We start from the raw sequence: 27871 nt of genomic DNA on the forward strand, positions 1-27871 counted from the left end.
TTATCACATTGCATTGCATTATGTAATTTCTCTTACTCGCCTAGACAATAGCAAAAAATCGGTAAAAGGGAAAATTTTGAGTGAAATTTTCAAAATTTCCCTCCTTTACTTCCCTCTTGTGTGTATTACTGACAAGTGAATAACGTCACCTAAAAGCCTATACTATTGCAAATCGAACGAGGTATAACTGATAACTTTGCGACAATTACTGCTTGAGCTAGATGTATTTAAGAAAAATGTAGTGAATACGAAAGGAATATTCAAGATGGCGTCCACTGCGCAATAATGACCATGATTCAAAACATGTGACCAATTTTTTTTAAAACACTAAAGATAGTAGAACTCGGTAAAACAAACAAACCTTCTGACTCTCAAACTCCCAACAGGACTTTCCTAGCTGCTGGATTAATTAGAGAACCGTCTTGGATTAGATGATGATCCAACCACTACTGTCCTGAAAATTTACGATTGTTATGGTATTTTTTTTTTTTTATCATCACAAGTTACATTCCGATGCAAGAAACCTTTCCAGTTACTTCGTACACTCAGAAAGCTGTATACCTCCAGAAGCTCACCCTTGTTGCCGGTATAAGTTCATGTAGTAGGCCCTACTCATTGGTAAAAAAAAAAAAAAAAAAAAAATCACCTTACCGATTGCAAATGACAATGGTATGGTGTATGTCTAACTGTCTACACATGTACAAAAACTTTTTCCTCGACCCACTCCATGAGGAGCTATTAGAATATGCTGTTGGTCGGTGGCTGCGGATAAAATCATTTACTCTTGTTCTAGCAGCGCGGAATTTCACAAATTAACAGCGTATGTCACATGCATTCATCACTCCTAGCTCAAATGCGCTATTGGTATTTTTTTCGGTTATATCTGCAGAATGTCTAGTTTGAAATCGCAAAAGAAAGTTTCTTGCAATTATCTGTTCTTCATTGTGCATTTTCTCTTGACCTTGGTCAACAACACACTTCCTCTTGCCTGGCTAAGTATATCAGTTTGTTATCTGAACATGTATGGAGATTGTAAAGCTTTACGCTTGGTTCCATATATTGGGTGCTTTACAGAACGTGATTTGTCACCATACGAGGAATCAGACATTAAAATTGCACCGACTTAATATTCACTGTCAAATTTTTGCTAGTGTGCTTTCTATATTTATACCTGTTTCTTTTTTTTACTTGATATCTTCGATTATCTTCTTCTCTTAATCATATCTCTTTTTGCGGTTAGAGTAAGTTTGTTTTATCTTGACACACTTCCCGCCAGTGCACTTGGTTGGAATTTAAAGTATTTTCTGCTAGCACTCACGTGAACGTTTTAATCCAATAGACGTCTTATTGGCTTTGTCGTGTAGGTGACGTTAGTTGTCATCCAGCCCATCAAATGAGGTCATTGCTATTTGGCGGGTATTTGAAGTGCTTAGCTGCCACACGTGAACAAGTATGTTACAGTAACTTGTGAGTGGTGTGGCGTTTTGCTGTTTCCTAGCTTATTGTAACTCGCAACTTAACCGTGACGTGGCGACAACGTGTAGCAGATAGGTTCATCCTTTAGGCCGGAAACGTGACAAGAACAAACAAACGCACTTTAGTTTGAAAACCATTAAAAATGTATCACTCAATGTGTTCTATTTTAATAATTTAAAAAATATTATATTTACCTTATATTTATAGAAGTACAGTCATTGTCAAAACTTTGAGCACACTATTTAATTTTCAGAATTTTCCAAATAAAACAAACTGTCTCCATGTTTATTATCATGTATTTTGAAATAAACAACGTTGCTCATATAAGAATACAAAAGTCCATGATCTTGTTGTTATCGAGACAAGTTTATTGAGGAAAATTGCTTGGCAATAAACATATAACTAATGAACAGATAACTAATATCACCATATGTTTAGTGATGCAGTGTTTCAACGTCACCTGTAGGTGTGTGTATGAACTCTTGTACACCGTTCTCTCCTTAGATCAACGAACAGTTATCTCTTTAGATCAACGAACAGTTATGTATACGCTATTCAATCGTGACGAAATATGAGCAAAATTGGATACAAATCTGTGACGCGATCTTACTGTTTTCAACCAGCTGAACAGGTGTGGAAGAAAAACTGTTAACTAATAGTGGGTCGTGTTCAAGTGATTACACTGAGAGAAGACAGTTATTCTCTGCGAATAATCTCTCAGTGGTCGGGCGGAACAGTGTCTGACTCTTGAAAGATAGTCACAAAATATTGTAAATATTACACGGAAAGACACCAATTGTCCAAAAAGTAACAACTTTTCTTAACAACAAGTTTACTGGAGAAACAACCAAATGGAATAGACGTTAACCGCTTCAGGAGAACCAAGAGAACTATGGAAGAGCCAAGTCCATTCTGCATGAAATAGGACATTGGCCAGCAACTTCAGATCTATGATCTTGAGAATAGAATTACTGTGAAGAAACTATTTTTTCAAGCAGAAAACATTACAAAAAATATTCTTGCCCTCTCCCTCCAATAAAAAGAAGGAAAATAAAATAAAAACTGGAACGATAAACAATAGAAAAGGACACTCTAGACCGACAAATCTAAATTCCAACTATTCACCTTCTAATGCTAGAATTTTGTGCGTCGTCTTTCCGAAGAGGTCTTTCATCCCGACCATGTAATACTAACGGAAAGGTACGTAGAAAGTAGCGTCATTGTTTGGGTACGCTTTATCAAGTTTATGCTATAGTTCAAATTGACAAACTAATGGACAAAAACGTGTTTCACAATGTTAAATGAGGCATAGAATTCCATCAGGAACGCAAATTTGAGGCAGCAACTTTGTGCTACAACAAGATTACCATCCAAAACATTCTTCCAACGGTATCCAGAAATTATCTGCAATAGAAAGAACACACTCACATCACTAACAAATGGAATAGTCGCCACAGTCACCGGATTTGTTTCCCATCGAGCACTTGTAAGATGAGCTTGAAAGGGCAAGAGAAACAAACGAATACTGAGGATCATTGGAAGGCTCTTCACAGCTATAGAAGTTGCATAGATTCACAAATGTTAGATAAATTAATCAAACAAATGCCTGGAAATTATAAAGCTCTTATCAAGGTCAAGAGTCGGCATTTCATTGGACGCAAACATATTCAATAAATCTGCTTCAGTGAAAAGAGGACTATACGCATGTTTTAATATCCTATACGAGCAATCATGTTTATTTTACAGAACAAGTCTAACAAATTGGATTTTGTGTCGATCCTGATATATATATATATATATATATATATATATATATATATATATATATATATATATATATATATATATATATATAATTATGAAACTTTCAACAATCACTGTATGCATAATTATTGCCACTTGAACTACCACTATTTATAGAATAGGAAATTGTTTATAAAGGTAACCAAGTAAGTTCTGCCGCTTTTTGTGAAGGTCTGTGTTCAATTGGCCTTCACACCGTGATGTGAATGCAAAGGAGATAAGACGAAGGTCAGTTTTTGGTGTGGGTATATCCAACATATTACCTGGTTTTGGCAGTTCAGTTACATCGTGAACTTGTGTAACAACATAGTGAACATGGGACCTCTACGCAGCGTCATAAGGGTGTGTATGCTCTATGAATTCAAACTGGAGTCAAACACTGCTGCAGTGGAGCGAAACATATGCAAGGTCTTTGGTGAAGGTGTTGAGACTACCAGGACAGTGCAGAGGTGCTTTAACAAGTTTAAGGACGGTGACAAAACACCAGAAGACGCACCACGTGCCGGAAGAACAACACATGTATAAAATGAAGATCTTCAGGCAGCAATTGAGGCGAGCAGTGGCCAGACATGTGAGGAACTGGGACTACAATTCAGTGTGAATGGACAAATCATTCTGCAGCACCTTCATCAACTTGGGAAGCACTATAAGTTGGGTCGATGGGTCTCACAGGATTTGACTCCGGGCCAGGAGGCAACACGAGCAAACATCTGTGTTTTTTTGCTGTCTCGTCTGAGGAAGGAGCCATTTCTGGAAAGGATGTTGACATGTGATGAGAAGTGTTTCCTACGTGAAGCTCCACGGCGCTTTCACCATTGGTTAGCATCCCATGAACCAGTTTCAAAACAGCCGAAACCAGCACTAAATCAGAAAAAGGTCCTCTTGTGTGTTTGGTTGACTGCTCGCGGCATTGTGCATCGGGAATCGCTACCAGTTGGTCAGAACATCAATGGAACTGTGTACTGTCAGCAGTTGAGCCGTGTTCAAGAAAAACTCAAAACTGGAGCAAAGGGGTCCTCCTGTTACAGGACAACGGTAAGCCCCACGTGGCTAGGATGACCCGGGACAGCCTTGGGTTTGAAACACTATTGAATCCGCCATGCTTCCCGGACATTTCACCGTCCGATTATCGCCTGTTCCATTCCTTGGACAATCACCTTAGAGGACGCCAATTTAAATCCCTAATAGAGGAACAAAATGCACTTGATACCTTCTTCGCTTCACGGCGCAACAAGTTATACTGCCATGGAATCCATGGCCTTCCAAAACGTTGGCAGAAGATTGTCGATGCTGATGGGGACTATTTTTGATCTTCCGGTTACATCTTAGGTGAGATATCAATGTTCGAAGGTGATAGGTAAAAAAGCGACAGACTTTTCTTTGTTACCTTTATATATAATGTTGTCAAGTTTCTAAAGATGGGCTATTATTCGATTAATAATGTGTCTTCACATGATAATAATTTAATATCTTCTATAAACTTTAGTAATTTGTTAGAATGGAATGAAACAGATAAGATTAGGAAAGGAGAGTTGAAACGAATTTAAAAGGCTTGGTGATTTCGTCCTCTTATTGACTAAGCAGCATACTTTTAAGAAAAAAAATAAAGAAAATTATGCATGTCACATTCAAAGTAGTTTATTAAACGGATATTATGTTTGTGTTATTACATTCTTAACATAGATAATAGGGATTAGACTGTATAAGCATGTAGCGCTACGATCACTATTTACATATAGCTAGTAAATCCTTTAGACTGAAGAACTCGTCTCCAATTGGCCAACGTATGACATCATTGCATTTCCTCTGTCTGTCTGTATCTCTCTCTCTCCTTCTCTCCCTCTCTCTCTCTCTCTCTCTCTCTCGAAGAGAGAACCTAAAGAAGCAGTGAGAACAAAGGGTGAAAAGAGGGTGAGTCAGGTCGAGTTTGTACAGCAGTGTTATCTTCTAATAGTCATGGCTTCCACGAGGATTACACCGGAACGAGTTCGACTCCGCAATGATGTTTTGTTTATCTCCCAACACTGCTTTAACACTATAAACTACGGGATATTTTGTTTTCAAAATACCCTGTTTCTGGTCTTAACTACGGATATTTCGATTTCGAAATGGTACTACAATAACTTTTGTAACACTGGCAATCCTGTTTTAGTCGTGCGTCAGAGATCTCTGAATGCTGCTAACACGACGTAGAAGGAGTTCTTTGTAAACCCTTACGAATAAAAGGGGGCTGCGACATTTAAATCCCTCCGTAGTTTAAAGGTTGAAAGAGGCACTTTTCTTTCTTTCTTTCTTTCTTTTCTTTTTTTCTTTTTCTTTTTTTTTTTTTTTTTTTACTTTCTATTCTTGCATAGCATACTGAAAATAGGAGAAACAAGTAGTAATGTCTCTAGCTTCAAGGTAGAAAGAACCTGACACGTTATTTTGAATTATTTTCAAATATTTTATCCGAATGTTAGCCCCAAAATTGGTCACTTAGCGTTGAAATTTCGAATGCTGAATTTTGATACGGTATTTTGATAGTAATCGGATATTTTAGTTTGTGTGTATTTGTGTGCGTGTAGGTGACACAGGTAGAAAAGAGTCATATTGGCCCTGTGGTAGAACGCTCAATTCTAGATTTAGGGGTCTCTGGTTCGATCCCAAACCAGGTGAGTTTGTAGTGGACAACATCGTCACCATGATCTTTCTCGAGTATATTTCATTTCCATCCACTTTCTCATTTTACCTACTATTTCGTCATCATTTACCTGAATCAAATATCCGTCTTATTTGCTCTGAAGGATTGGGACGTAGAACAAGAAATTTCGTTTTATTTCTCATTCCATAAGTGAAAATATTAAATTTAATTTCTGTCATGTAAATAATCAGATCGTAAACTATAGTCCGCTTCACTCGAATTGGCGTATGGTGTCAACCAATAAGCTTGCGTTGTGCTATTGCCAAACCTTCAGTGAGGTATCTAATCATTCAAAAATGACTATAAATATGAACAAAATCAATAACAAAAGATTTAATTCCTCACTGAAGGTTTGGAATCAGTGCACCTCGAGCTTATTGGCTGATGCCATACGCCAATTCAGGTGACACGAACTTTAATAAGAAAATATCAAAATATGCACTTCTGAAAATGAGTAACTGATTAACAATCATGGAACATTTGAAAGATATATTTTAAAGTGTACGTGGCCTTACTATCAGAAATGTAGTTAAGATTACATGAGTAGTATTATTATCCATTTTTTTTATTTTTTTTTTATTAAATTACGACATCTTTTCATGCCTTTGTCATTATAGTCACAAAAACTTACATAGCTTTTCCACGCATGTAATAACAAATCCAATTTTACTTGTATTTACAATAAATGTTATAATGTTATTCCTTTCCTAAACTTTACCTTTAAAAGATTATTATATAGAATCAATTTTCATACTATCTTAAAAACATTTATAGAAGAAACCTAAATATTCGGCGGTGTCTCTCTATATATATCTGGATTTTTTAAAAGAAGTAAATTTGCTCATAACTAATGATCTTGTAACTCCCCATTTGAACTTTTTTTTTCGCGTGCTATTCTCAAAATGGGATAACACACCAGGCAAAGTAGAAACAAAATAAATCTTTATAATAGGTCTCATAGAGAAAAAAAAAAAAAAAAAGAAACAGATGATCAATGAAAAAGCTAATTGATTATATCGACCCAATCGAAAGCTAATCGATTATAAAAGAATTGAGAAAATGAAGAGCCCTATTGTAAAACTGTGAACAATTTGTTGTCTGCTATAAACTCATCAAACTTTGGTTTACAACTAAGGACCCTTCCCAACAGAAACATCTTTTAGTATTTATAATAAGTAAACAAAATGCATATAAGTGACTATTCTTTTTTATTTCATCAGACATGTGTACAGAGACCATGCGTGGATGATGATGATACCTCTGTCATCGAAGAGGCACCAAGTGTCATTGAGGAAGCCCCGAGTGTAATAGAAGTAGACAGGTAATTTTAAATTTTAGGACGAAAATTTTAATTTATTTTATTTATATTTTGTTTATTCGTCATTTAATACTTCTTTCTTCATCATATCGTAAAAGTGAGCAACTTTTAAACATAAATGGCATCACCATAACAAGTGGTAAAAGTAAACTCTTGGTCTGAAAATTTCATTTCAATGTCATCAATACATTTATGACATAATATGACAAACAGTCAATGAAAATAAGCAGAAACGAATGAATTGTCACTGTTCAATGTTAAACTTAAAACAAGGCAGTTTTAGACGTTTATTAAGTTTTAGTAAATAACTACTGTGTTTGATAATCGTTTTAATGATTTGCATTTAATGTTTTCTACTTTATTTTATAGCGTTATTATCTTCTTTTGTTTCTACCTACGTCATAGCAAAATTTTTGTTTGTCCAATAGATGGCAGTGTAGTTGGTCATGTCGTACACTAACTACCTGAATGTAGTTCTTTCCGTGTGTTTATATATATATATATACAGTATGGCGCTAAATTCGTTGTACAAAAGCAGAGGAGTGATTCCTGACAGTAAAACAAACAAAAACAGTTCCAATAAACATAGGGTGAAAACCCCATCGTTTACGTGTTATAGGCTGCCGAAATCATGAAAAAAATGAATTTCAAGATTCATAGCTCTAAAACTATGGGACCTACCTTGGTCGGGTCAAGACTTCACTTAGGAACTAGTATGTGCCCTATCCAAAAACACATGTTTTAGAATCCTAAAGTACTCACGCAACAATTTTATGGAGGTAGTTGGAAAGTACTTTATATCATAGGCTCGTAGTCAAACTCCCTCTATAAAAGTTGTTGTGGGAGCACCTCAGGATTCTGAAACACGCATTTTTGGATAGGGCACATACTAGTTCCTAAGTGAAGTCTTGACCCGACCAAGGTAGGTCCCATAGTTTTGGAGCTATGAACCTTGAAATTCATTTCTTCATGATTTCGGCAGCTTATAACACGTAAACGATGGGGTTTTCACCCTATGTTTATTGGAACTTTTTTTTTGATTGTTTTACTCTCAGGAATCACTCCTCTGCTTTTGTACAACGAATTTAGCGCCATACTGTATATATATATATATATATATATATATATATATACTTAAAGAGCAGTGTTTAGTATATATTTCTGGATACATTGAACTATAGCAATCAAGTTAACACGCCAGTGTTTTGGTGTATTCATCTTGTAAATATTTCAGAAGCAGAAGTTAGTTTTATGTGCATTTGTAGAAGTGGTGAAAATACTTGTAATTTAATGGTTTAAATAAAAATTTCAACATAGCTTTATTCACTTACTAACCTATCAGCATTAATGGTAAATAAAATATTTTCTGTACATGCAACAGATGGTTCTCCAACAAAATGAATTGACCAATTTTAGCCATAGAAATGGTAATTCTAAATACTTACATTCAAATGACAACTCTGTCTCTTTTCTCCCAATTGTGATCGGTCTATCTAGTATTTATCAACATCCAGAGGAGACGGAAAATTATATTTGCATCTGATTTTAGTGTCAACCACTTTTGGAACTTGTAAAACAATAATTATTTCATCCATTGACACTTCACAGATTTCTTTCTCATTCTTCACAAATATATTTTCCTCCCTACTGGCACACTTGAGTCCTACTACACACAATATAGAGATATTAGAAATTTGTCTTCACTAAGGTGTGCTCTAACCTGGCAGGAATAATTGTAAACTTTCTTCTTTCCATGAAATTTGGCAAGTATGAAAGTTCTAACTTCATCTGGAACATCATTCTCTTAAACAATTCTTCTTCGATATCATCAGAATTACCTTCTTCAATCTCTTGTTCTGAATTATCTTGAGCTATCAAAAGTGGCCAAATATGCTTCGGTGACACTTCTTCCTGATTAAATCATTATTCTTTTGCGCCTTAGCAACTTAGAAGCTTTCTCCAAATTTTCAGGCACATAAATCTTGTAATTTCGGGTACCAGGTACTTTTGCTCTGTTTTTGGCTATGTCCATAGTTATCCCACTTTTGTCTAAGAATAATAAAAGCTTTTTCATTTCTTCATCACCATAACACCAATCTGAAACTTTCCACATGTAATTACAATATATTCTTCTTGAGTAATAAGGAAGAAACAAGTTTAGTGTGTAGATTGCGACAGAAATATTGTATCTTTAATAATCCTTTTGTAAAAAATAATGGAGTAATACAGTCATGACTCAACAATGTTAATGCTTAATACAGTATCCAACAAGAACTTAACACGCTCTGTGGTTGTATATTTGCCCACAAATAGAAGAAACTATGCAGGCTAATACAAGGGTGAAAGACAGGGAAATTTGAATATGTCATGTAATGTCCAAAGTTTATCTGTTTTACAGTGTGCATTCTTATTTCATCCAAATTCTATCAAATGGTCCGTAGTTCTGTTTATTCATCTCTTTGTAGCTAAATCACTTTGTGTATCTCCCTGAGATAAATGAAATTTGACCCAAGTGTTAACTATTGTTAAGAATTACTGATGCTAGAGTTTCGGCGATTTCGCATTGCCTTTGTCAGAAAATAATAAATTTCAGAGACTCAGCCTCAAGATATTCTTAATATATAGTTAGTACTTTGGCCCAGGGCGCGGCGGCTCAGTGGTAGAGCGTTCACCTCTGGTGCTTGGGGTCCCGGGTTCGATCCCAGCCCCCGCCAAGTGAACTTTGTGGTGGACAAACACCGTGCTCGTGGGTTTTCTCGGGGTTCTCCCGTTTCCTCCCACTTTCTTCATTCCACCATTTCACTCATCTCTCATAATCCCCGTCTCCTTTAGCCTAACCGGCATAGCCGTGGGACGTAAAACTCAAAGATTTCATTTCATTTATTTTACTTTGGCCCAATTTACATACATTCTCAGGTATGTGATGAACATGATTTTTGACGAACTTTTACGATTTTTTTATTATTTTTTTTAATGGGAGTGCATACCCCTTAACACTTTGCATGTTGATTTCGTTACTTCGAAACTGAAAGACAGCAAAACATAAAACTGATCAGACGAAGAACATAGTTAGAATCAGGTGTAGTTGCAACAAATAGGATCGAAATTAGCAAGAATGTGTTAGAAAAGGTAGGTAACTCGCAAGCAAATACATGCTACTACTGCTGTCACACTAGCTTTCAGTGCTACCAATATCAGAATTCAGGATAGAATACTATAAAATAATATTTTGTTTGGTTGTGCTGTATAAATGCAAAAAAGAATCATTAAGTCCTTCGAATAAGCACACAAACTGGCTTTCGAGTATGAAGTGTTCGAGAAAATATTTATTGAAAATAAATAAGTGGAGAATGAGCAACCTGAATGTAGAGCAAATAATAAAATTGAGATGTGGTAAAGTAAGATATATAATCGTAATTATTTGCTATACAATGCATTTAGGTACTAAAAGTTAAAATCTAAGCAAAAATCAAGACTATATATAAATAGTGCTTCATAGATTTGATACGAATCTTAAAAAGTGCACTTTTAGTGATCTGTATAAAGTGAGAGTATAAAATCCAATAATATGCAAGTAATTTTGTGAAAGATATTCTAAGTTGGACGTAGTAGGTTGATATATTAGTGATAATTAGAGAACGAATTTTTATGAAGAAAATTTGAGAAATATTTGAAATTAAAAATGCCAAAATATTAAGAAATTTGAAAATTTATTTCCAAGTTTTTTTTTTTCATGTTTTTAATGCAAATGGAATAAACTACTTTCGTCACAAAATTACTTTCTTAGTATATACGTAGAACTCCTGTTTGTGGCAGTAAATAACGCCAAGTGTGTCCGTGTTGCCCGAATACTGTTGAAACGTTCTGTCTGTCAAGGTAGTTTTGCATGAAAGGAGGTTTCGCTCCACATTATATGGAGTTATAGCTGAGTGTGCTTATATCTTGCTACATTCTTGATATTAACATCTGCTGGCATATATGATTTTGTTCTTTGAGCGTTCTTGACATACAACGCAGATTTAGTATGCTGATGCACCTGGAATTTTGTACTTGTCGACAGCTGCATAAAAATAACTGAAAGTGTAAACTGCTACAACAATGTTCGAAAAATAATCTATATCTAATTTGAGATTAACCACTTTAAACAGGCAACTGACTCAGTTTAAGAAGGCAATTCGTGCAATTAGTTATTATGTCAGATGCCAATGAGACAATGGCTGTTGACTAAGCTCATCGTATAAAAAGATTAGCCATCCTCTGAAGAAGTCTCAGTAATACCGAATAATACCATCTGTAGCTCTAATAACCACCTCAATTCGACCAAAAAGGGAGTCCACAAAATTCTGCAGGTGCGACTGCAATGAAATCTATGCAGCATTAGAAAATAACCTAGCGTTTATGCAAAGGTGACTAAATTGTGCTGGCGAGCTTCTTTCAATTCATCATAACCATAAAAATTTTAAAAGAATGAAATTAATTTGTAGAAAGTATTAAAATCTAGAAATCCAAATATCAATATCGCCTCTTTCTAGTAGTAAGGCAGGAAGCGGTACCCAGTCCCGTGAAGTAGAGGTTGAGTTGCAGATTCTAACCGGAATTGGTTTAAGGCACAGTCACCAATATAATCCAGAAATACAAATTAATATTACCGTAGTAAACAGCTTTTTTTTTTTTTTTTTTTTTTTTTGAAGTAATTCACATTTTGAAATATTCCTGTTCAAAATATCTACAATCGCGTTCTGAGTTGGATCTGTAGTTGCAAAAATAAATAAGTGAAATTCCCAATTAAGATATTCAGCACTTTAGAATTTTTACGCAAGTACTAAAATTAGTGTCCAAGTGATCTATTAGAACACAATTTCCAATTTGTACGGTAACTTTTAAATTCAGAGTACCAATATCGAATTCCCGTTTTCAGCTTCTTCGTATCACTTATTTCTAGCCCACAGTTCTCCATGTCCTGCTCACAACAGTCACACATCACAACAAAAAATGACGCACAGCAACTGATAGAGAAATTCCATTCGCTATCCCCTCCCTCCCAAACTTTCTCAAGAGTTTCAGAACTAGTCATCCTCGACAATCGCTGAAGATAAAGATAAATTTATAGACTATGGCAACATGCTTTCTCAGCATTTTGCTCCAGAAATACACAGAGAAATAAATAATAAAAAAAAATGTTGGTTTCCATGAATATTTTTATATTTAAGACAATATCACCATAAAGCATTAAAATACAAACAACATATGAAGAGCTTGGTAAGTATGAAGCTTTTTTCAAATAGGAAATATGAAAAGTTTTCTCATGCTCAATAGTGTCTATCTTTATCGCAACGTATAAATCTCAAGTTTTATCGCTGTCCGGTAAAAAATAAAGAATATGAAATTTCGTAAAAAATTCCATTCTCTAATGATAACACTGTAATTGTTTAAGAAGAATATAATAACTGCAGCTTTGAAGCGTCTGGTACGTGAAATAAGTTGAATCTAATAGGCCTAGTATACTAACCTTGAACTGCATCTAAACACTAGTATTGTTACTTTATTTGTATACGTTTCAATGACTATTGGACGTCTTCATCAGTACGTGATAATTAAGGAATATTTAAAGTGATTCGTGGATTTATATAATTGTAAAGTTTCGACTCTTAGAAGAAACCACTAATAGTATTCGTTAACAGTAAAACATACTGAAATTAATACTCCAGTAAATCACTTGAAGGGTTAGTGAAATTTCTTGTCACAATCGTGACCTGCTTTGTTACGTCTTTAGTTAACTGATTCGTGGTTGAGAACTCAGTATATTAATTCTGTTCTCATACCATCAGAGCTTACTTAAACTCAAATTATTAAAAAAAAAAGAAAATAAAATAAAAAATAAGGAGATACTACACCTTTTAATAAACTCATTGAATTTCTGTATGCTTTATGCGATAAAATTAAAAACGTTTTTGTACTGTTTTTATCGAAGAAATGAGGTAATAAACCAGACTGTTGAATTTAAATTAGCTGCATTCTCTGTGATCTTAAGGAGTTCCTTTGCCTTCTATTTATTTATTTATTTATTTATTTATTTATTAACCAACGGAGTGAAGAACATTCTGATGCTTGCTGGTTTTGAAGCATAAAAGGAAAAGATAAACAAATTCCGTAAATTCTCAGGGAATGGAGAAGCTATTTTAAATTCAACAGTCTGGATTGCCACCTTACTTCCACGTTTAAAATAATGCAAAAACGTTTTTAATTTCATCGCACAACAGACACTGAAGTTCAAATATTTTGCAAGCTCCATGTTTTGTAAGCAACAATATTCTTTCTCTAACGCCTCTTGTTTGTGTAATTTTTAGCTTTAAGTTACGGAACATTGTTTTAAATTTAACCAACAGAGCCTTTTGGAGTGGGCGTATTAAAACTGTGACATATAACTACATGATTTTGATGTGTGGGCATATTATCTATTGTATAACATCCTTGAACGAAACAGCATTTAGCATAATATACACAATACATCTTTTTCTTAACTTTTTATTTTCCTCGAAACCTACCACCACACTTGGCACTAACAAAGAAAGCTGAAAGAAATCTTCGTCTTTTGGCAATCTAAATCTGAAGAGAATGAGTTTAATTATGTAAAAATTAGTTTTACAATAATTATATCTATAATATCATACATGTATAATCTACAATATGTTGTCTAGTTGCACAATGAGCTATAACGTAAATAGTTGAGGATGCATATAGGCTACATTATTATATTTTTCTGTTCATGTCCTTTTTATGTGAAAAATCAAGGATTATATATATCTTACGAGTTCAGTAGAACACATTTCATCGGAATCAAAACTGGCGTAGACCTTGATCTACTATATAAATGTTTGACATATTATATTGTGCAGGATTTGGGTTCAAGAGTTACAGGCGGTCAAATTTTGCGTCATATTTTCGAGAACAAAATCTCATGTGTATGTAAATGATCCGATCGGGATCAAATTTGGCATGATGAAAGAACTTGACCTGCAGTATGAGTATGTGAAGTACTATGTGGCTTAATAGAATTTCTAGGCTTAATAGAATTTCTAAATTATTCTACGGTAAACATAATAAATACTGTTTTAATAGCAATTAAAGGTCAATCTTAGACAAAAATAAATAAATAAATATAAAAAGTATAACAAGGAACCACTTTTACAATTAGGAGTATTTTACTCGTTATTTTATTACTTGATTTATATGTAAACTGCTACATGTACATACGAGGAGCGTCCAAGGAAGGAATTCAGATAGGTTCACCTTGTTATCACTGTTTTTTTATGTAGTCCCCATGGAGGTCTATGTGCCGTCGCCACTTTGTGGGCAGCGAAGAAATCCCAGATCAAAAATAGTCTTTGTCATGACCTGCAAACCACTGGGAAATATTCTGTTGGACCTCGTTGCCCGACGAAAAACGTCCCTGCAGTGTTTCCACCTCATGGACTCCTGCTTGTTCTCAGCATCTCAATGGTGGGTCGAGGTTTCGTTCCCTGTCGCCAGTTGAGCCAGGAATTTGTCCATTGTTCAAAGCGTCACACAAACATTCGCTACTCGGCATAACACAAACACTCTGTTTACAATCACTGCGTTGCCCCGACTGAAGTCAAATAAAGCAGCGAAGTTCCCCACATTGGCCTTGGTCTGAGTATCAGACATCATTATCGTCCACCCCTCCGTTCCTGTTTAGGTAGATTACATACTGGATGCTTTCGTATCTGCAATAGATCGTTTAAATCTGCATATTTTTATTATTGCTAGTATTGTTGTTGTTGTTGTTGATATTCGCAGAGATTTATTGTCCCTTCAAGCACCGAAGGCTGTATGAGACGTAAGCCTACAGTGTAAAATGAAATACGAACCATCATAATGCGTTCAAATTTCCATGCTCTACCACTGACAACTATTGCACCAAATGCACGCGCAAGCTATAAGGTCAGCAAAGATGGCCATATTGCAAGTATTACAGAAAGTTCTATTAGTTAATAAAAAGTCGTGCAAAAGTAGTAGAGTGCTCACTCTTGATATAAGGAATCCTTGTTTTTATCCCAAGCCATTTGATATGGTGGCCAATAATATCATGTCCACGAGTTTTCTGTGGGTTCTCTCGTTTTCTCAGTCATTCTCATTCCAGAAAATCTTCCATAACCATTCACTTTCGTTAATCACGTTTCTCCTTTAGCTTCAAGGACATAATCATGGCGACATTAAGTTAAATACTTTAACGGCCTTATGCAGAGTCGTTTTGAGGCGTGATTAGTGCCATACTAAAGAGTTTGACTAACATGTTTCCTGCAGTAGTCGGGCCTTTAGTATGACACTAAACATTCGTCAAAACGACTCTGCATAAGGCCCTGAGAGTTTAGAAAAGAATGATGCATAGAAATATCTTTATTGAAAAAATAAGTTTAAATTCTTAGCAGCTGAATGTTTAGCAAGTATTGTAGTCATCGTTTTACAGGTAAAACCAGTATGCCAGCAATTGTATTTAATTAGGACCAAATGCTCTACATAAATTGAACTCAACACTCTGTATAATTAAATTCAAGGCTGTTCATTAGTAAGACTACTCAAAATTAATGACAAAGTTGATTATTTTGAAATAGTGAGATGTATTTTGTCGTTGATTTTAGTAAAGATGAATAGTCTTCCAATACAGCAGGATTGCAATGGCTTGACTGCTATTTGTAGTAATTAAGCAAATATCGAAAATAAATCAAGAGATTTGTGTGTCGTATGAGTTACATCCGTCACCTTGAACTGCCAATTTTAAAGAAATATACTATACTTATATCTATTCAAGAAAATGAAAAGTTCATCTCCGGAAAAAAGAGACAAATGCTTGCCAGTGAATTTTATTGTGCGACAAGCCAATCCACAAACAAACAAACAAACAAGCAAAAACAATTAGAATTACGAGCGTCTTTTCAAAGCTCAATAAAGCACGAAACATCTTTTTTACAGGAATTGCATTTTTGTTATTATTATTGTACAAAACCTTTCATTACTGAAACGTAATTTCAGGTAACACTAATTATTATTCTGCGACAAGTTCAGATAGCATGAACCTCCAAGAGGATATACATATTTATCACAGAATTCGCCACTTAAAAAAATGTAGTTTTTTTTTTTTTTTTCAAAACTCGATAGAGAAATGGACGGGAAACAAAGGAATGTGACTGAACTTGAATTTGCTGCTAGTATTATCGTTTTTGTTATTTTTGTGACTATTTTTATTTCATCATGATGTATTCTTTATTTAGTTTTTAACAGTATTTTGTTTTACTGACTCAGTTTTGTATACAGTGTAATGGGTTATATCGTCATTGTTACATGAATGAAAAAATAATAGTCATAAAAGTAGATAATATACACGAATCTCAAAAAGTAACACCAAAATGTAAGAATACAAAGTAATTACAATAGTACGTAATGAAGCATACATTATAGTTAGCAGTATCTGAGAACATCTTCATAAAATACTTTTGCTTCTTCTGGCGTTTCGAAAAAGTGCATGAGTTTTTTTAGGTCCTTCTTGTTCTCACTGGACACCATGTTCATTTTCTGTAGGCATGAGAATCGCAGCATTTCTTTGTGGCATGTATTAATTCCGGATTTGTAACAGAAACCTTGGCAAGTAACCTAGTGTAAGTGTTCTGCACACTTACAGAAACACTATATACTTCTGTAGAGGAGTTCCTGTACGATATGATACTTGCATCCCTATGTGAACTGGCAACTTTGTTTTCAAAATCTTCTTCAGTGTTTTGATTTGCCAGTTCCTGTTGAGAACTTTGACAACTCCATGGGGTTACAGGATTCGGTAGTATTCATTGGGTGACAAAATAACTTCCTTTCTTCTGTCCTTCCTTCTCAACTCTACCAAACACATGATCAGGAGCCATGTAGATGTGTCCTCTGATAGGAAAGAAATGACGTATAGATGTAAATTTTGTACTTCTTTCCAAAAAGGCAATGTACTACGTTGTTCTTATTTTGATCTGGACATGAATTTGAGAAAAGATGAATAGTGGATGAACATATTTCCATTTTTCTTTCAAGCTCTAACAGAAATTTCAACAAAACAGATGCCACTTGATTGCATCCCTTAGATTATTCGGTTTCCAACCAGGTGTAGAAATGTATATTCTCTTTCATTTGAGGTTTAGAGTGAATCATAATGCAGAAGTTATAGAACCAAACTTGCCTGGAATACTACACCTCACCTACGGATAATTTAGGTAGTGGCTGATTTTGCTGCATATCGAAACGGATTTTAATTACGTCAGGAATTTCTTCTTTCATTATAAAACTTTTTTGCACGACGTTTATGCAGTCTGTAGTTAGCCCTATATACATTCTTCTTCTTCAAATCAATCTCTTGCTTTATGTTCTATCTTGCATCAAAGTGTGTACATTCATCTATGATTTGGTTGTGCTTGGGAGAGACTGGTTCATTCTATGTAACACAAGTGACACAGACGTAGACGTGGAGCGAGACCTTGTTATCGTGTCGGTGTTTCTGCCATGTGTTGTATCGAGTTCTGAGAAATCGCTGTGCATGCGCTCTATCGAGTTCTGACAACACGCCCACGCTGCACCATGCTATACACACGGCACGTATCGAGATTCGCCAATTTTGATTTCACAACTCGGTTATTTGCATAAAAAGCACACATATCCTACATATACCTCTGTTTCTCAAAAATTATGCTCTATCGAGTTTTGAAAGAACGCTCCTCAATTCTATGCCATTTGCATTACTTCCTATACGAGTGGTGTGTTTGCCCATCTTAAACTTATTTCTACGTTATGAGTTGATATGTGTATCATGAACATTTGTAATGTGAAACTTTCTTCACTCACCATTTATTCCTTTTTACTTACGACAAATATTTTACTTCAAGTGTTGTTTCATTTTTTTTTTAATTTCTTGTTCTCTGTGGAATTAGAAATTACATTTGTAAATTCTACTGATGTAAGATATACTATTTTCAGTGACACAGAGATTATGGAAGAGCCATCAGTGTCATTACAGCAATTAGGAATGAATCAGGAATTAGCTGACCATGAGTCTACAATGGCAATTTGGAATGAATCAGCTGGCCATGAGGTAATACTATGTGTAAAATTGCGAACATAATTGTCATGTTAATTGGTTCGGGTATCATTTTCTTTTCTTATTTTTGGTAGGAGTTTTGTCTATTAGTCAACAAAAAAGTAAATTATATCAATAAAACTCTTCCAAATAGAATTTTTATCGAACCAAATTTTCATTTTGAACAAATCTACATTGTACTAATTTTCATAAAGTTTAAATTTGATCAATGGGTATTCTGATTGAACCAAAATTTCACTGGAATTGGACAGAATTCCACAGTAAATAATTTCATAGAAACGTTATTACTTGATTCAAACTTGAAAAATTTTTCCACATTTAGTGTTCAAATTCTATTTTTTACTTGATATTGCTTTATTAATCAGTTTTATGCATGTATGCCTGTGTGAAGGGTTTCATACTACATGTATGTCTATTTGTTTACTTATTTTTCTAACATTGCTCTTTAACAATTTTGTTTTAGATACTACATAACATTATTTTTTTTTATCTTTCAGCCGGTGTATTTTTGTGATTTACTTATGATGAACTCGAATGGGCAGCAAGAAGACCAAAGATCCATTATCTCCATCGCATCCAGGTATTATAATAATTTCTTTCTGCAATTGTCTTTTTCCTTAATTTAGAGTTGAGTTGATTTTGAGTTTAACGTCCCGTTCAGCAGCGAGGCTATATGAGACGTGGACCTACTGATTAACGTGGAATCCGAACCACATAAGCTCCCGCCGGGAATCGAATTCCTTAATTTAGAGTTCTATTTTAATATTAGTAGTATGTGAAAAGGTCAAGTGCATGTCAAGTGGCATTAGGTTTACGCACAGTGAAAAGGTAGCAGCACTGTTAGTCAAAACAAACTAAACTAATGATTTCCTAAAACCTTGAAGGCACGGCTTTTAGTCAGGGCCGGCCCGGAGGTAATTTACCGCCCCGTTCAATGGTATAATTTGCCGCCGCCTTTCTCCAGAAAGAACAAATCTTAAAAGCCGCGATTTTAAGTATGCTACACCATTATGAACAACACCTGGGGATTGTTTGACCATTTGCTTTAGCGCTGTCCATGTGACCGTAAACTAATACAACCTAAACATGATATATAAATGTAATATTCAAATATAAGGTCACCTTAGTAAATTTAACTACCATCATCATGAAATCTGTGTCCAACAAAAAATATTTATTTTAAATAATAATGACAGATTTTGCCACCCCTCGAAACTTGCCACCCCGTGGAAATGCACGTGTTGCACATATGGTACAGCCGGAGCTGCTTTTGATTTCCGTGTAGATTAGTAACTAAAGAATAAGATCATAAAAAGTTTTCTCAATTGTAGACTATAACAAAACACTTTGTTCCAAATGATGCTAATAATAATAACGGTACTATCAGTAGTAAAAGGTTTAAAATATACAATTTCACATTTGTATTCGTACTTATTAAAAGAATAGTATTTCAGATGCTAAACTAAAAGCAAGAAGCAAGCATCCTCCATGTTCGACATCTTCTTACCGTCTTTCCTTCACTATATTGTGTAGAGTGAGTTTGTTAATAATAAACTTTACAATTTAGCTTTTTACCTTATAGAATACAACTAAATTTCTTTACATGTAAAAACTTGCAAAATATGTTAACAAAGATGGAACATATCGAGAAATAGGACACTTAATACCTTTTCAGGACGGACAGGGATTTCAAGAGAATCGTAGACTTTTACCTTGTCGCCTCTAGTAGCCTACCCCTTCTAATTGTCACAGAAAGAAGAACGATATTTCTTTGTAAACCTTATGGAACGCAGATTCTAACAAACTAACTTTCGTGCCCCTCGTGCCAGACCCGTACAAGAAAAAAAAAAGATTTTTTTTCTTTTTGAAAATTTCTAAAAGGCTACCAACACTGTTACTTGTAGAACGCAGAAAAACTATTTTCACATGTTTTCCAAACACTAGACACAATCATGTAAAAGAAAATGAAGGGCGAAAGTTCTGTACCAAGTTTCGAACGTGTTTCTTATGAGAATCAACCTGTACATATTTTTCGAAATATATTTTGGTCTATCCTGACGTTGGCAGCCTTTGCGACGGCCCTACTTGTCACAGAGATACAATCCATACCTCATTGGATATCTTATAAGACACAAATTTCAACGAAGTAAATTTTGTGCCCTCGTGCTCAAGTTGTGCCCAACCCATAAAAGAAGAATAAGAAGAAAATTTAAAAAATTAAAAATCACATTTTTTCGAAGTTTGTGGGACTATGGCAACACTGTTATTTGTCTTACACAAGGAGAAAAGTTCTCACATATACGCCAGACGTTGGTGGCCATTGTACAAAAACTAAATGAAGTATAGCAACGGAGCAAAAAATTCGGAACATCTTACGTACGTGAACCATCCTGTATATTTTTCGATGGACTGTAGTCTACTCTGACGTTGGCAGCCCTTGCGACGCCCCTAATTGTCACATAGATATGAGCCATACCTGATTAAAAAGCTCATGAGACAGAGATTCCAACAAAGTAACTTTTTGTGACCCTCTTGCCTACGACAAATAAAGTGCTACCATAGCCCCACAAACTTCGAAAAATGTATTTTTTCGACTTTTTGATTTCCTTCTTCTTCTTTTAGGGGTTGAGCATGGGAGGCAGAAAAGTTGCCTTGTTGGAAACTGTGTTCCATAAGCTATTCAATGAAATATGGCTCATATCTCTGTGGCAATTAAGGGCAAGTTTTTCCCCCTCCAAAACCCTGGGGGTAGGGGAAACTAACAGCATCCAAGTATTGTCCCTACCTTTCCGCTGCGGGACCCTGATGTGGATTAAATATACACCTTTCAAAAGTATTATTCTTCATAAAAAGATAGACACCTAAGTCATTTCTCTAGGTTAATTAGGAGCCGTCCTACGGAGGTTTAAACCGTTGGTCCTGAAAAGGTATTCTTATAATTCGTGATTATGGAGTTGAATATTTACTTTGACAGCACAACCTCAAAGACTCATATTTGGAACTAGTAATTTCCAACATAGATAAATGTAGCATTATTAAACCTTGTGAATGTTACATGCACACTAACCCACATAGTGCATGGCATTCAAAGCAATTTACCTTTTGAGCACATTCAGCAAAAGTGGAGTAGATATTATTAGTAGATTCGTATAAATAAAATAGGATATGATTTTCTTTAAGAGAGAAAAGCTTGTTTATATTGACTAGTAAGCTCAAAGAAATGATAAGTGTTATATGTGTTTTGGATGAGCCGCAATTTCGTAGTTTATAAGTCGACAATTTACTAACTGGCCAACCCGGGTTCGATCTCTGATAGGAACAACATATTTTATCGTATTGCTCTCGTTTCAATGTGGCTCAGAGGTTCAAACAGCCTCTGTAAGAAATGAGAATCTCATGAAATCTGGAGAATAAAGTTTCTGGTGCTGATTACACCACTCCTATATGTGCCGAATTATAGAAAGTGCATGATACAGGCAGATCCAATTCAGTTGCTTCGAGCTTCGAGTTCCAGTTAGAGCTGTAAAAGTTAGATTACAATGAAGCACGTGAAAAGAGTTTGGAAAGGAACTAACCAGAGACTACATATAAAACATACCATTCAATCATCCCTGCCAAGTAAGTTCGTGGTGGACAACATCCGCATCCGTGAGTTTATTCAGGGCACTCCCGTTTCCTCACACTTTGCCATTTCACCAATTCTTCCATCATCATTCAGTTGCTTTAATCATCGTCTCCCCTAGTCTAAAGAGCATAACGTGAGACGTTGAACTGAAAGATTTCATTTTCATTTAATCATTCGCTATGTGCGATCGGGAAATAACTCAGTAAAATATCAATCAGGATGGCTAATAATAAGGTTTGAACAAGTGAACTTATAATTTGTGGAGCATGAACGGCAACCGTCTGGCCATATTCGCTCGGAGAAACAACCTTAGGGAAGAAAGATTAAATCAGTTGAGAATACTGCAAGGGCATTGCTAGAACGAACTTAAAAAAATACAGTAACTTTTCTTATTAACTTCTACAGTCTTTATACCAATATACTTTATTATTATCTATGCACTTTATTATTATACTCATTAAACAATTCTTGTGATATATCTATCTATTTATATTTTCCTTGAGTACTAAATTTTATTCACATGTTTTGTTTAAGATCTCAATTAAAACGTTGTACGATATGTTGTTTTGCGAAGACACATGCTCAAAATGGAGGGCACAAAATTGAAAAATTCGTAAAATGTCATATCTCTATGACGTACGGTTCCCGAGATATGGCTTCTTATATCTCCCGAAAACAGAAGTTTTTGGGCCAATATCTTGGGAACGGTGGCCAGTTGGCCGGTGACCACCGATTACTATTTTATATCAAAATGTTCACCATCGTCTTAGGTATTGATCAACACCAATATGAACTCTCTATGACTTACGGTTCTCGAGATATGGTCCCTTCAATCTCCCAAAATCGGCCAATTTTGTCCTATATCTCGGGAACGGTAAGAGTGACGCGAAAATTCCATCACTTCTTTCAGATAGTTTTGATGCTTGATACATTGGAGGGCTAAAAATTAAAAAAAAAGTCGCAAATAACAGACACACACACACACACACACACACACATATATATATATATATATATATATATATATATATATATATATATATATATATATATATATACAGACATAGATAATTCAGTAACGATCTTTTTAAGTTCGTTGAAAATAACGTGCGGGGAAGGTATGCATTTTCCACGGCCAGTTCTAGTACGTTATGATGGTGAAAGAGAACGTAATGTTATTTCTAGTTTCAGGTCCCACGTTTTCTCCATTAGGCTAAAAGACACAAATATCTCACTAAAGTAAATGATTGTGGAAAAATGTTGGCGGAATGAAAATGTGAAGGAAAACGAGAGAACCAGTGGCGTAGCAGCTGCCCCCGCAACCCCCGCAGTGCGGGGGGCCCCGAGGTATAAGGAGCCCCGAAGTCTTGCGATGAATAAAGTTTTAAAGAAGAAGAACTTCAACCTTACTTCTGTCGGCTTTACAAGTAGGGCCCCCTCTCTATACTTTGCGGGGGGCCCCGCAAAATTGTGCTACGCCACTGGAGAGAACCCTGATAAATCTAACGAACATTAATGTTGCTCAACCCAAACTCATATGGGGTCGGATCGAAGCATAGAACCCTTGTACACTTCTGTTCACAAAACCCTAGACTGACTTTCAAAAACTACGCCCAAAAAATGACTCTAGATCCTTACAAATTTCCTTTTGATCAAGAACATTTTACCAAAGGCAAGGGTAGATTGAACGATAATATTTCTGTATGCATACCCTAATTTCGTTGTAAATCAAAACATTATCATACAGGAAAGTACGGTAATTTTAAGCCGCAAAAATACATGATTTATATTTTTGATCTACAATGATTTAAAGAAAGAAAAAGAGATGGAATAGACCTAGAGCAATAACATAATTACAAATAGATTACAATTAGTAAGCATCTGTTTTACGCATTTTTTAAAAATTATCTCACTACCAATTCAAGTGTATCCACTACATTAACCTGTCCAGTTAACTTCCTTAAAATCAAAACCAAGGAGAAATTTATCAAAATAGTACCGAAACGAGCAGAATAAAAGCAAGATTATTTGAAAGCACGCCACTATTTTATAGTAACATATGTTTCATCCTATGCATTTTTTGCATAGAAGACTAACTAGTAAGAGGAAAAGCAATCATCGTTTCTAAAAGGGTTGATATCTGAAGAACAAAGTAAAATTACATTTATCTGCAGTATCAGTACTACAATCTTCATAATACAGTAAAGTTAGAACAGAAGGTAAAATAAAACTTGAAGTACTGATATATGTTAGTATAATTTGCTGCACATGCTTTTTTTTTTTTTTTTTTTTTTTTTTTTTTTTTTGTTCACTGGGACTCTTGAAACGGCAATTCTTTCAGCAAATCACCTAAAGACTTTTGTAACTCATTTTCTGTTGTACTGTACTTTTGTAAGTAGTATCAAGTAATTCGTGAGAAGTCGTACCACAAGTAACTCTGTAATTAGTATTCAAACTAAACCAGTTGAGAATGCTCCAAGAGGATTACCAGAACGAACTTAAAAAGAATGGAGCGAGAAGGATAACTGTCATTGTTTCTAGATGTAAAAGTAAATATTTTTATCCGCACTTTCTCTTTCTCGCAAAAATTAGCAAAATATCATTTCTCTATCACTTACAGTTCTCGAGATATGGCTGCTTAAATATGTAGAAATTTGAACTTTTTTGGTCAATATCTGGGGAACGGTGGCCAGTTTGCCAGTAGACAGTTAGTCAGTCGCCACCGGTTAATATTTGGTACCAAAATGTTCACCATCCTCTTAAGTATTGATCAACACCAATATGATCTCTGTGTGACTTATGGTTCCCGAGATTTGGTTCCTTAAATCTTCCGAAATCGGAACTATCTTTTGGCCAATGTCACGGAAACGGAAAGTCATAGAGAGATGATATTGGTGTTAATCAATCCCTAATACAATGATAAACATTTTGGTACCGATATAAATTGATGACCACTATGCAACTGGCCACTGGCCAAACCAGTGGCCACCGGTTATTATTTGGTATCAAAATTTTATCATCCTCTTAGCTAGGTATTGATCAACATCAATATAATCTCTTTACAACTTATGGTTCCCGAGTTATGGCTCGTTAAATATCTAGAAATTGGCCATGTTTGGCCAATATCACGGGAACGGTAAATCATAGAGAGATGTAAAAGTATGGTAAACATTTTGGTATCGATAACAATTGGTGGCCACTGCAAAGCTGGTTATTGGCCAAACCAGTGCCCAGTTGGACAGAAGCCACCGGTTACTATTTGGTACCAAAATATTTACCATCCTCTTAGGTATTGATCAGCACCAATATAATCTGTCTACAACTTATGGTTCTCGAGCTATGGCTCGTTAAATATCTAGAAATTGGCCATTTTTGGTCAATATCACGGGAACGGTAAACCATAGAGAGATGATTTGGTGTTAGTCAATTCCTAAGAGTATGGTAAATATTTTGGTACCGATAATAATTGGTAGCCACTGGCCAACTGGCCATTGGCCAAACCAGTATCCAGTTGGGCAGTGGCCACTGGTTACCATTTGGTACCAAAATATTTACCATCCATTTAGATATTGATCAACACCAATATGATGTCTCTATGTCTTACGGTTCCCGAGATATGGCCCTTAAATCTCTGGAAATCGGCCATTTTTTGGCCAATATCTCGGGAACAGTAAGAGTGTCGCGAAAAATTTAATCACTTTCTCTGATAGTTTTTGATGCTCTATCGAATGCAGAGTTCAAAATTGAAAAAAATCGCAAATAACAGACAGACGGAAATACAGACAGACAGACATAGAGAATTCAGTAACGAACTATTTAAGTTCGTTGATATGCGACAACTGATGTGTAGAAATTATTAAAATTTCGAATCTATAAAAATTATTGTGATACGTTCGTTACCTCTGTTTTTAAATAAGGACTCAAGAAACTATTTGAAGCCAAATTTCGTAGGGATACTCCTTTTCCCCAGAAGATCAGTTTTATTTCTTTAAATAAGTGAGATCGAAAGTACTTTACTGTCTAATACCAACAAGGAACGGACATGAACCTGTCATCCGGACATCCCAATTAAACCTAGTCCATTTGATAAACATAAAGATATGTTCAAGCACAAAAAAATTAGGTGCCATAACACTGGAGTAAGTCCCTGGGGCCCATTAACCCTGTTAGTTTGTAGAAAATCGTAGACTCGCAGTGAAATAGTTGCATCAACACTCTTCATTGAAAAGTCGTGGTTTATAGTTCATTCACTCCAGCATGAATCAAGCTTTCCACAGATGCTATTTATTGGGGACCGTAGCGTACAGGAAAAATTGGGAGAATGTCGGGAAAATTCCCTCCAAAAATCCTTTCCCATCAAATTTGGCCCACTCTGGAGTGACCCCGGGTAAAAGCACACAATCCAAATTTATCTCGAAAAATACTATAGGGGATAAGAAATGTGTGTACCAAGGTTTATATTGATAGACAGAATAGATCAAAATAAAACCTGGTACACTCATTTCTTATCCCCTATAGTATATATGTTTTTTTTTTTTTTTAGATAAATTTACTGTGTGCTGTGTTACGCGAGGTGCTCACATAAAACACTTGTGATATATTTGAAGAAAACTTGACAGTTTATATTTCTTAGCATATGTCTTACAATAATATATGGTTATTAGATTTGACAGAATAAACTTCTGAAATCGGGTCCATCATTTTGATCTGTCCCCTATTTTCCGGTAGCAACATTTTGATCGTATAAGAAGCAAAATTGCGATATGCATATGGGAGTAATTCTCGTACAGTTCTCAACTCTATCAGTGGCAAAAATGGGGGGAGTAGAAGTCAGACCTAAGGGAATTCGTAAGGATCTAGTGTCATTTTTTCGTACTTAATCTTGTAAATTTAGTCTAGATTTTTGTGACCAGAAGGGCACCAGTATTTTACCGTGCCTCCTAATATTTAGGTACTAAAAGTGTTGTAATTATTATTGTAGTTTTAAAAGTATTACTCTAATATGTATCTGAAGAATATTGTTAGTATTGTTTATTAATGAGATAATGTATTTTTTAAAGCCCTAGAAGCCTCACCAGAGAAGAAAATGAGATGAACTTTATTTATTTGCGTAATGGGAGAACCATTGAAAGGCTGTACACAAGTGAAAGCCAATCTGATGTTGACTCTAGGCCATCTACATCTTACGACTGTTTGTTTTAGTCGAAGGCCACATCAAGCAATCTTCCAGCTGTCTTCCGGCTTTGTTAATATTTTTGTTTGACATTAGAAGTATAGATTTTTGAATCAAGATTTAGATTTTTATGCAATTTTGGCTAGTTATTGTAATAATTGTGCTTACGTTAATATATTTTGACAGTTGAAATTTGGTGATTTAATGAATACTCAGTTTTTGAAAAATCTATTTAAGTCAGTTGTTTACATTAAAAAATTTTGTGGAGATATTTTTGAGTTATAAACTTGTTCATTGTTACTTGTATACAAATTTTAAATATAAAATTTTGTCAAATTAGTTTTTTTTACCGTGAACAGTAGGTTATAGAACTTTTAAATTTTTATTTCGGAATTTTTATCTAAATATGAGAGTAATAAAATGAAATTGTTTACAGTATATAAAATGTACATATTTAGAAATTAATGAAAATTTTTATAGTTAATAATAAAAATTAATAAAAATCCATGTTTGTTTAATTTACTTATTCTATATTTGTTTTCAGTATTTATTTTTCGACGTTTTTTTTTAAAATCTATACATAGACTCTTATTGCATTTTTGTCAGGCGTTCAAAATACTTAAGCAAGTATTATATTCTTACAAGTTGTG

General features: G+C 34.9%; 1 protein-coding gene across 3 annotated transcripts in view; it reads left to right on the forward strand.

Moving 5' to 3' along the window:
• LOC145674631 (uncharacterized) overlaps positions 1–27608 on the forward strand; it is a 43313-nt gene extending 15705 nt beyond the window's left edge. For all 3 annotated transcript variants that reach the window (XM_081744846.1, XM_081744848.1, XM_081744847.1), the window contains exons 3-6: positions 7180–7280; positions 18303–18417; positions 18921–19003; positions 27109–27608. In XM_081744846.1, the coding sequence (XP_081600972.1) occupies positions 7180–7280; positions 18303–18417; positions 18921–19003; positions 27109–27250 (441 nt within the window). In that variant the 3' untranslated portion in view covers positions 27251–27608. The remainder of the gene's footprint in view (positions 1–7179; positions 7281–18302; positions 18418–18920; positions 19004–27108) is intronic.
• Positions 27609–27871: the final 263 nt, after the last annotated feature.

Source organism: Thermobia domestica, chromosome 17, assembly GCF_964235325.1.
Source record: "Thermobia domestica chromosome 17, izTheDome1.hap1.1, whole genome shotgun sequence".
In the NCBI taxonomy this organism is placed as follows: domain Eukaryota; kingdom Metazoa; phylum Arthropoda; class Insecta; order Zygentoma; family Lepismatidae; genus Thermobia; species Thermobia domestica.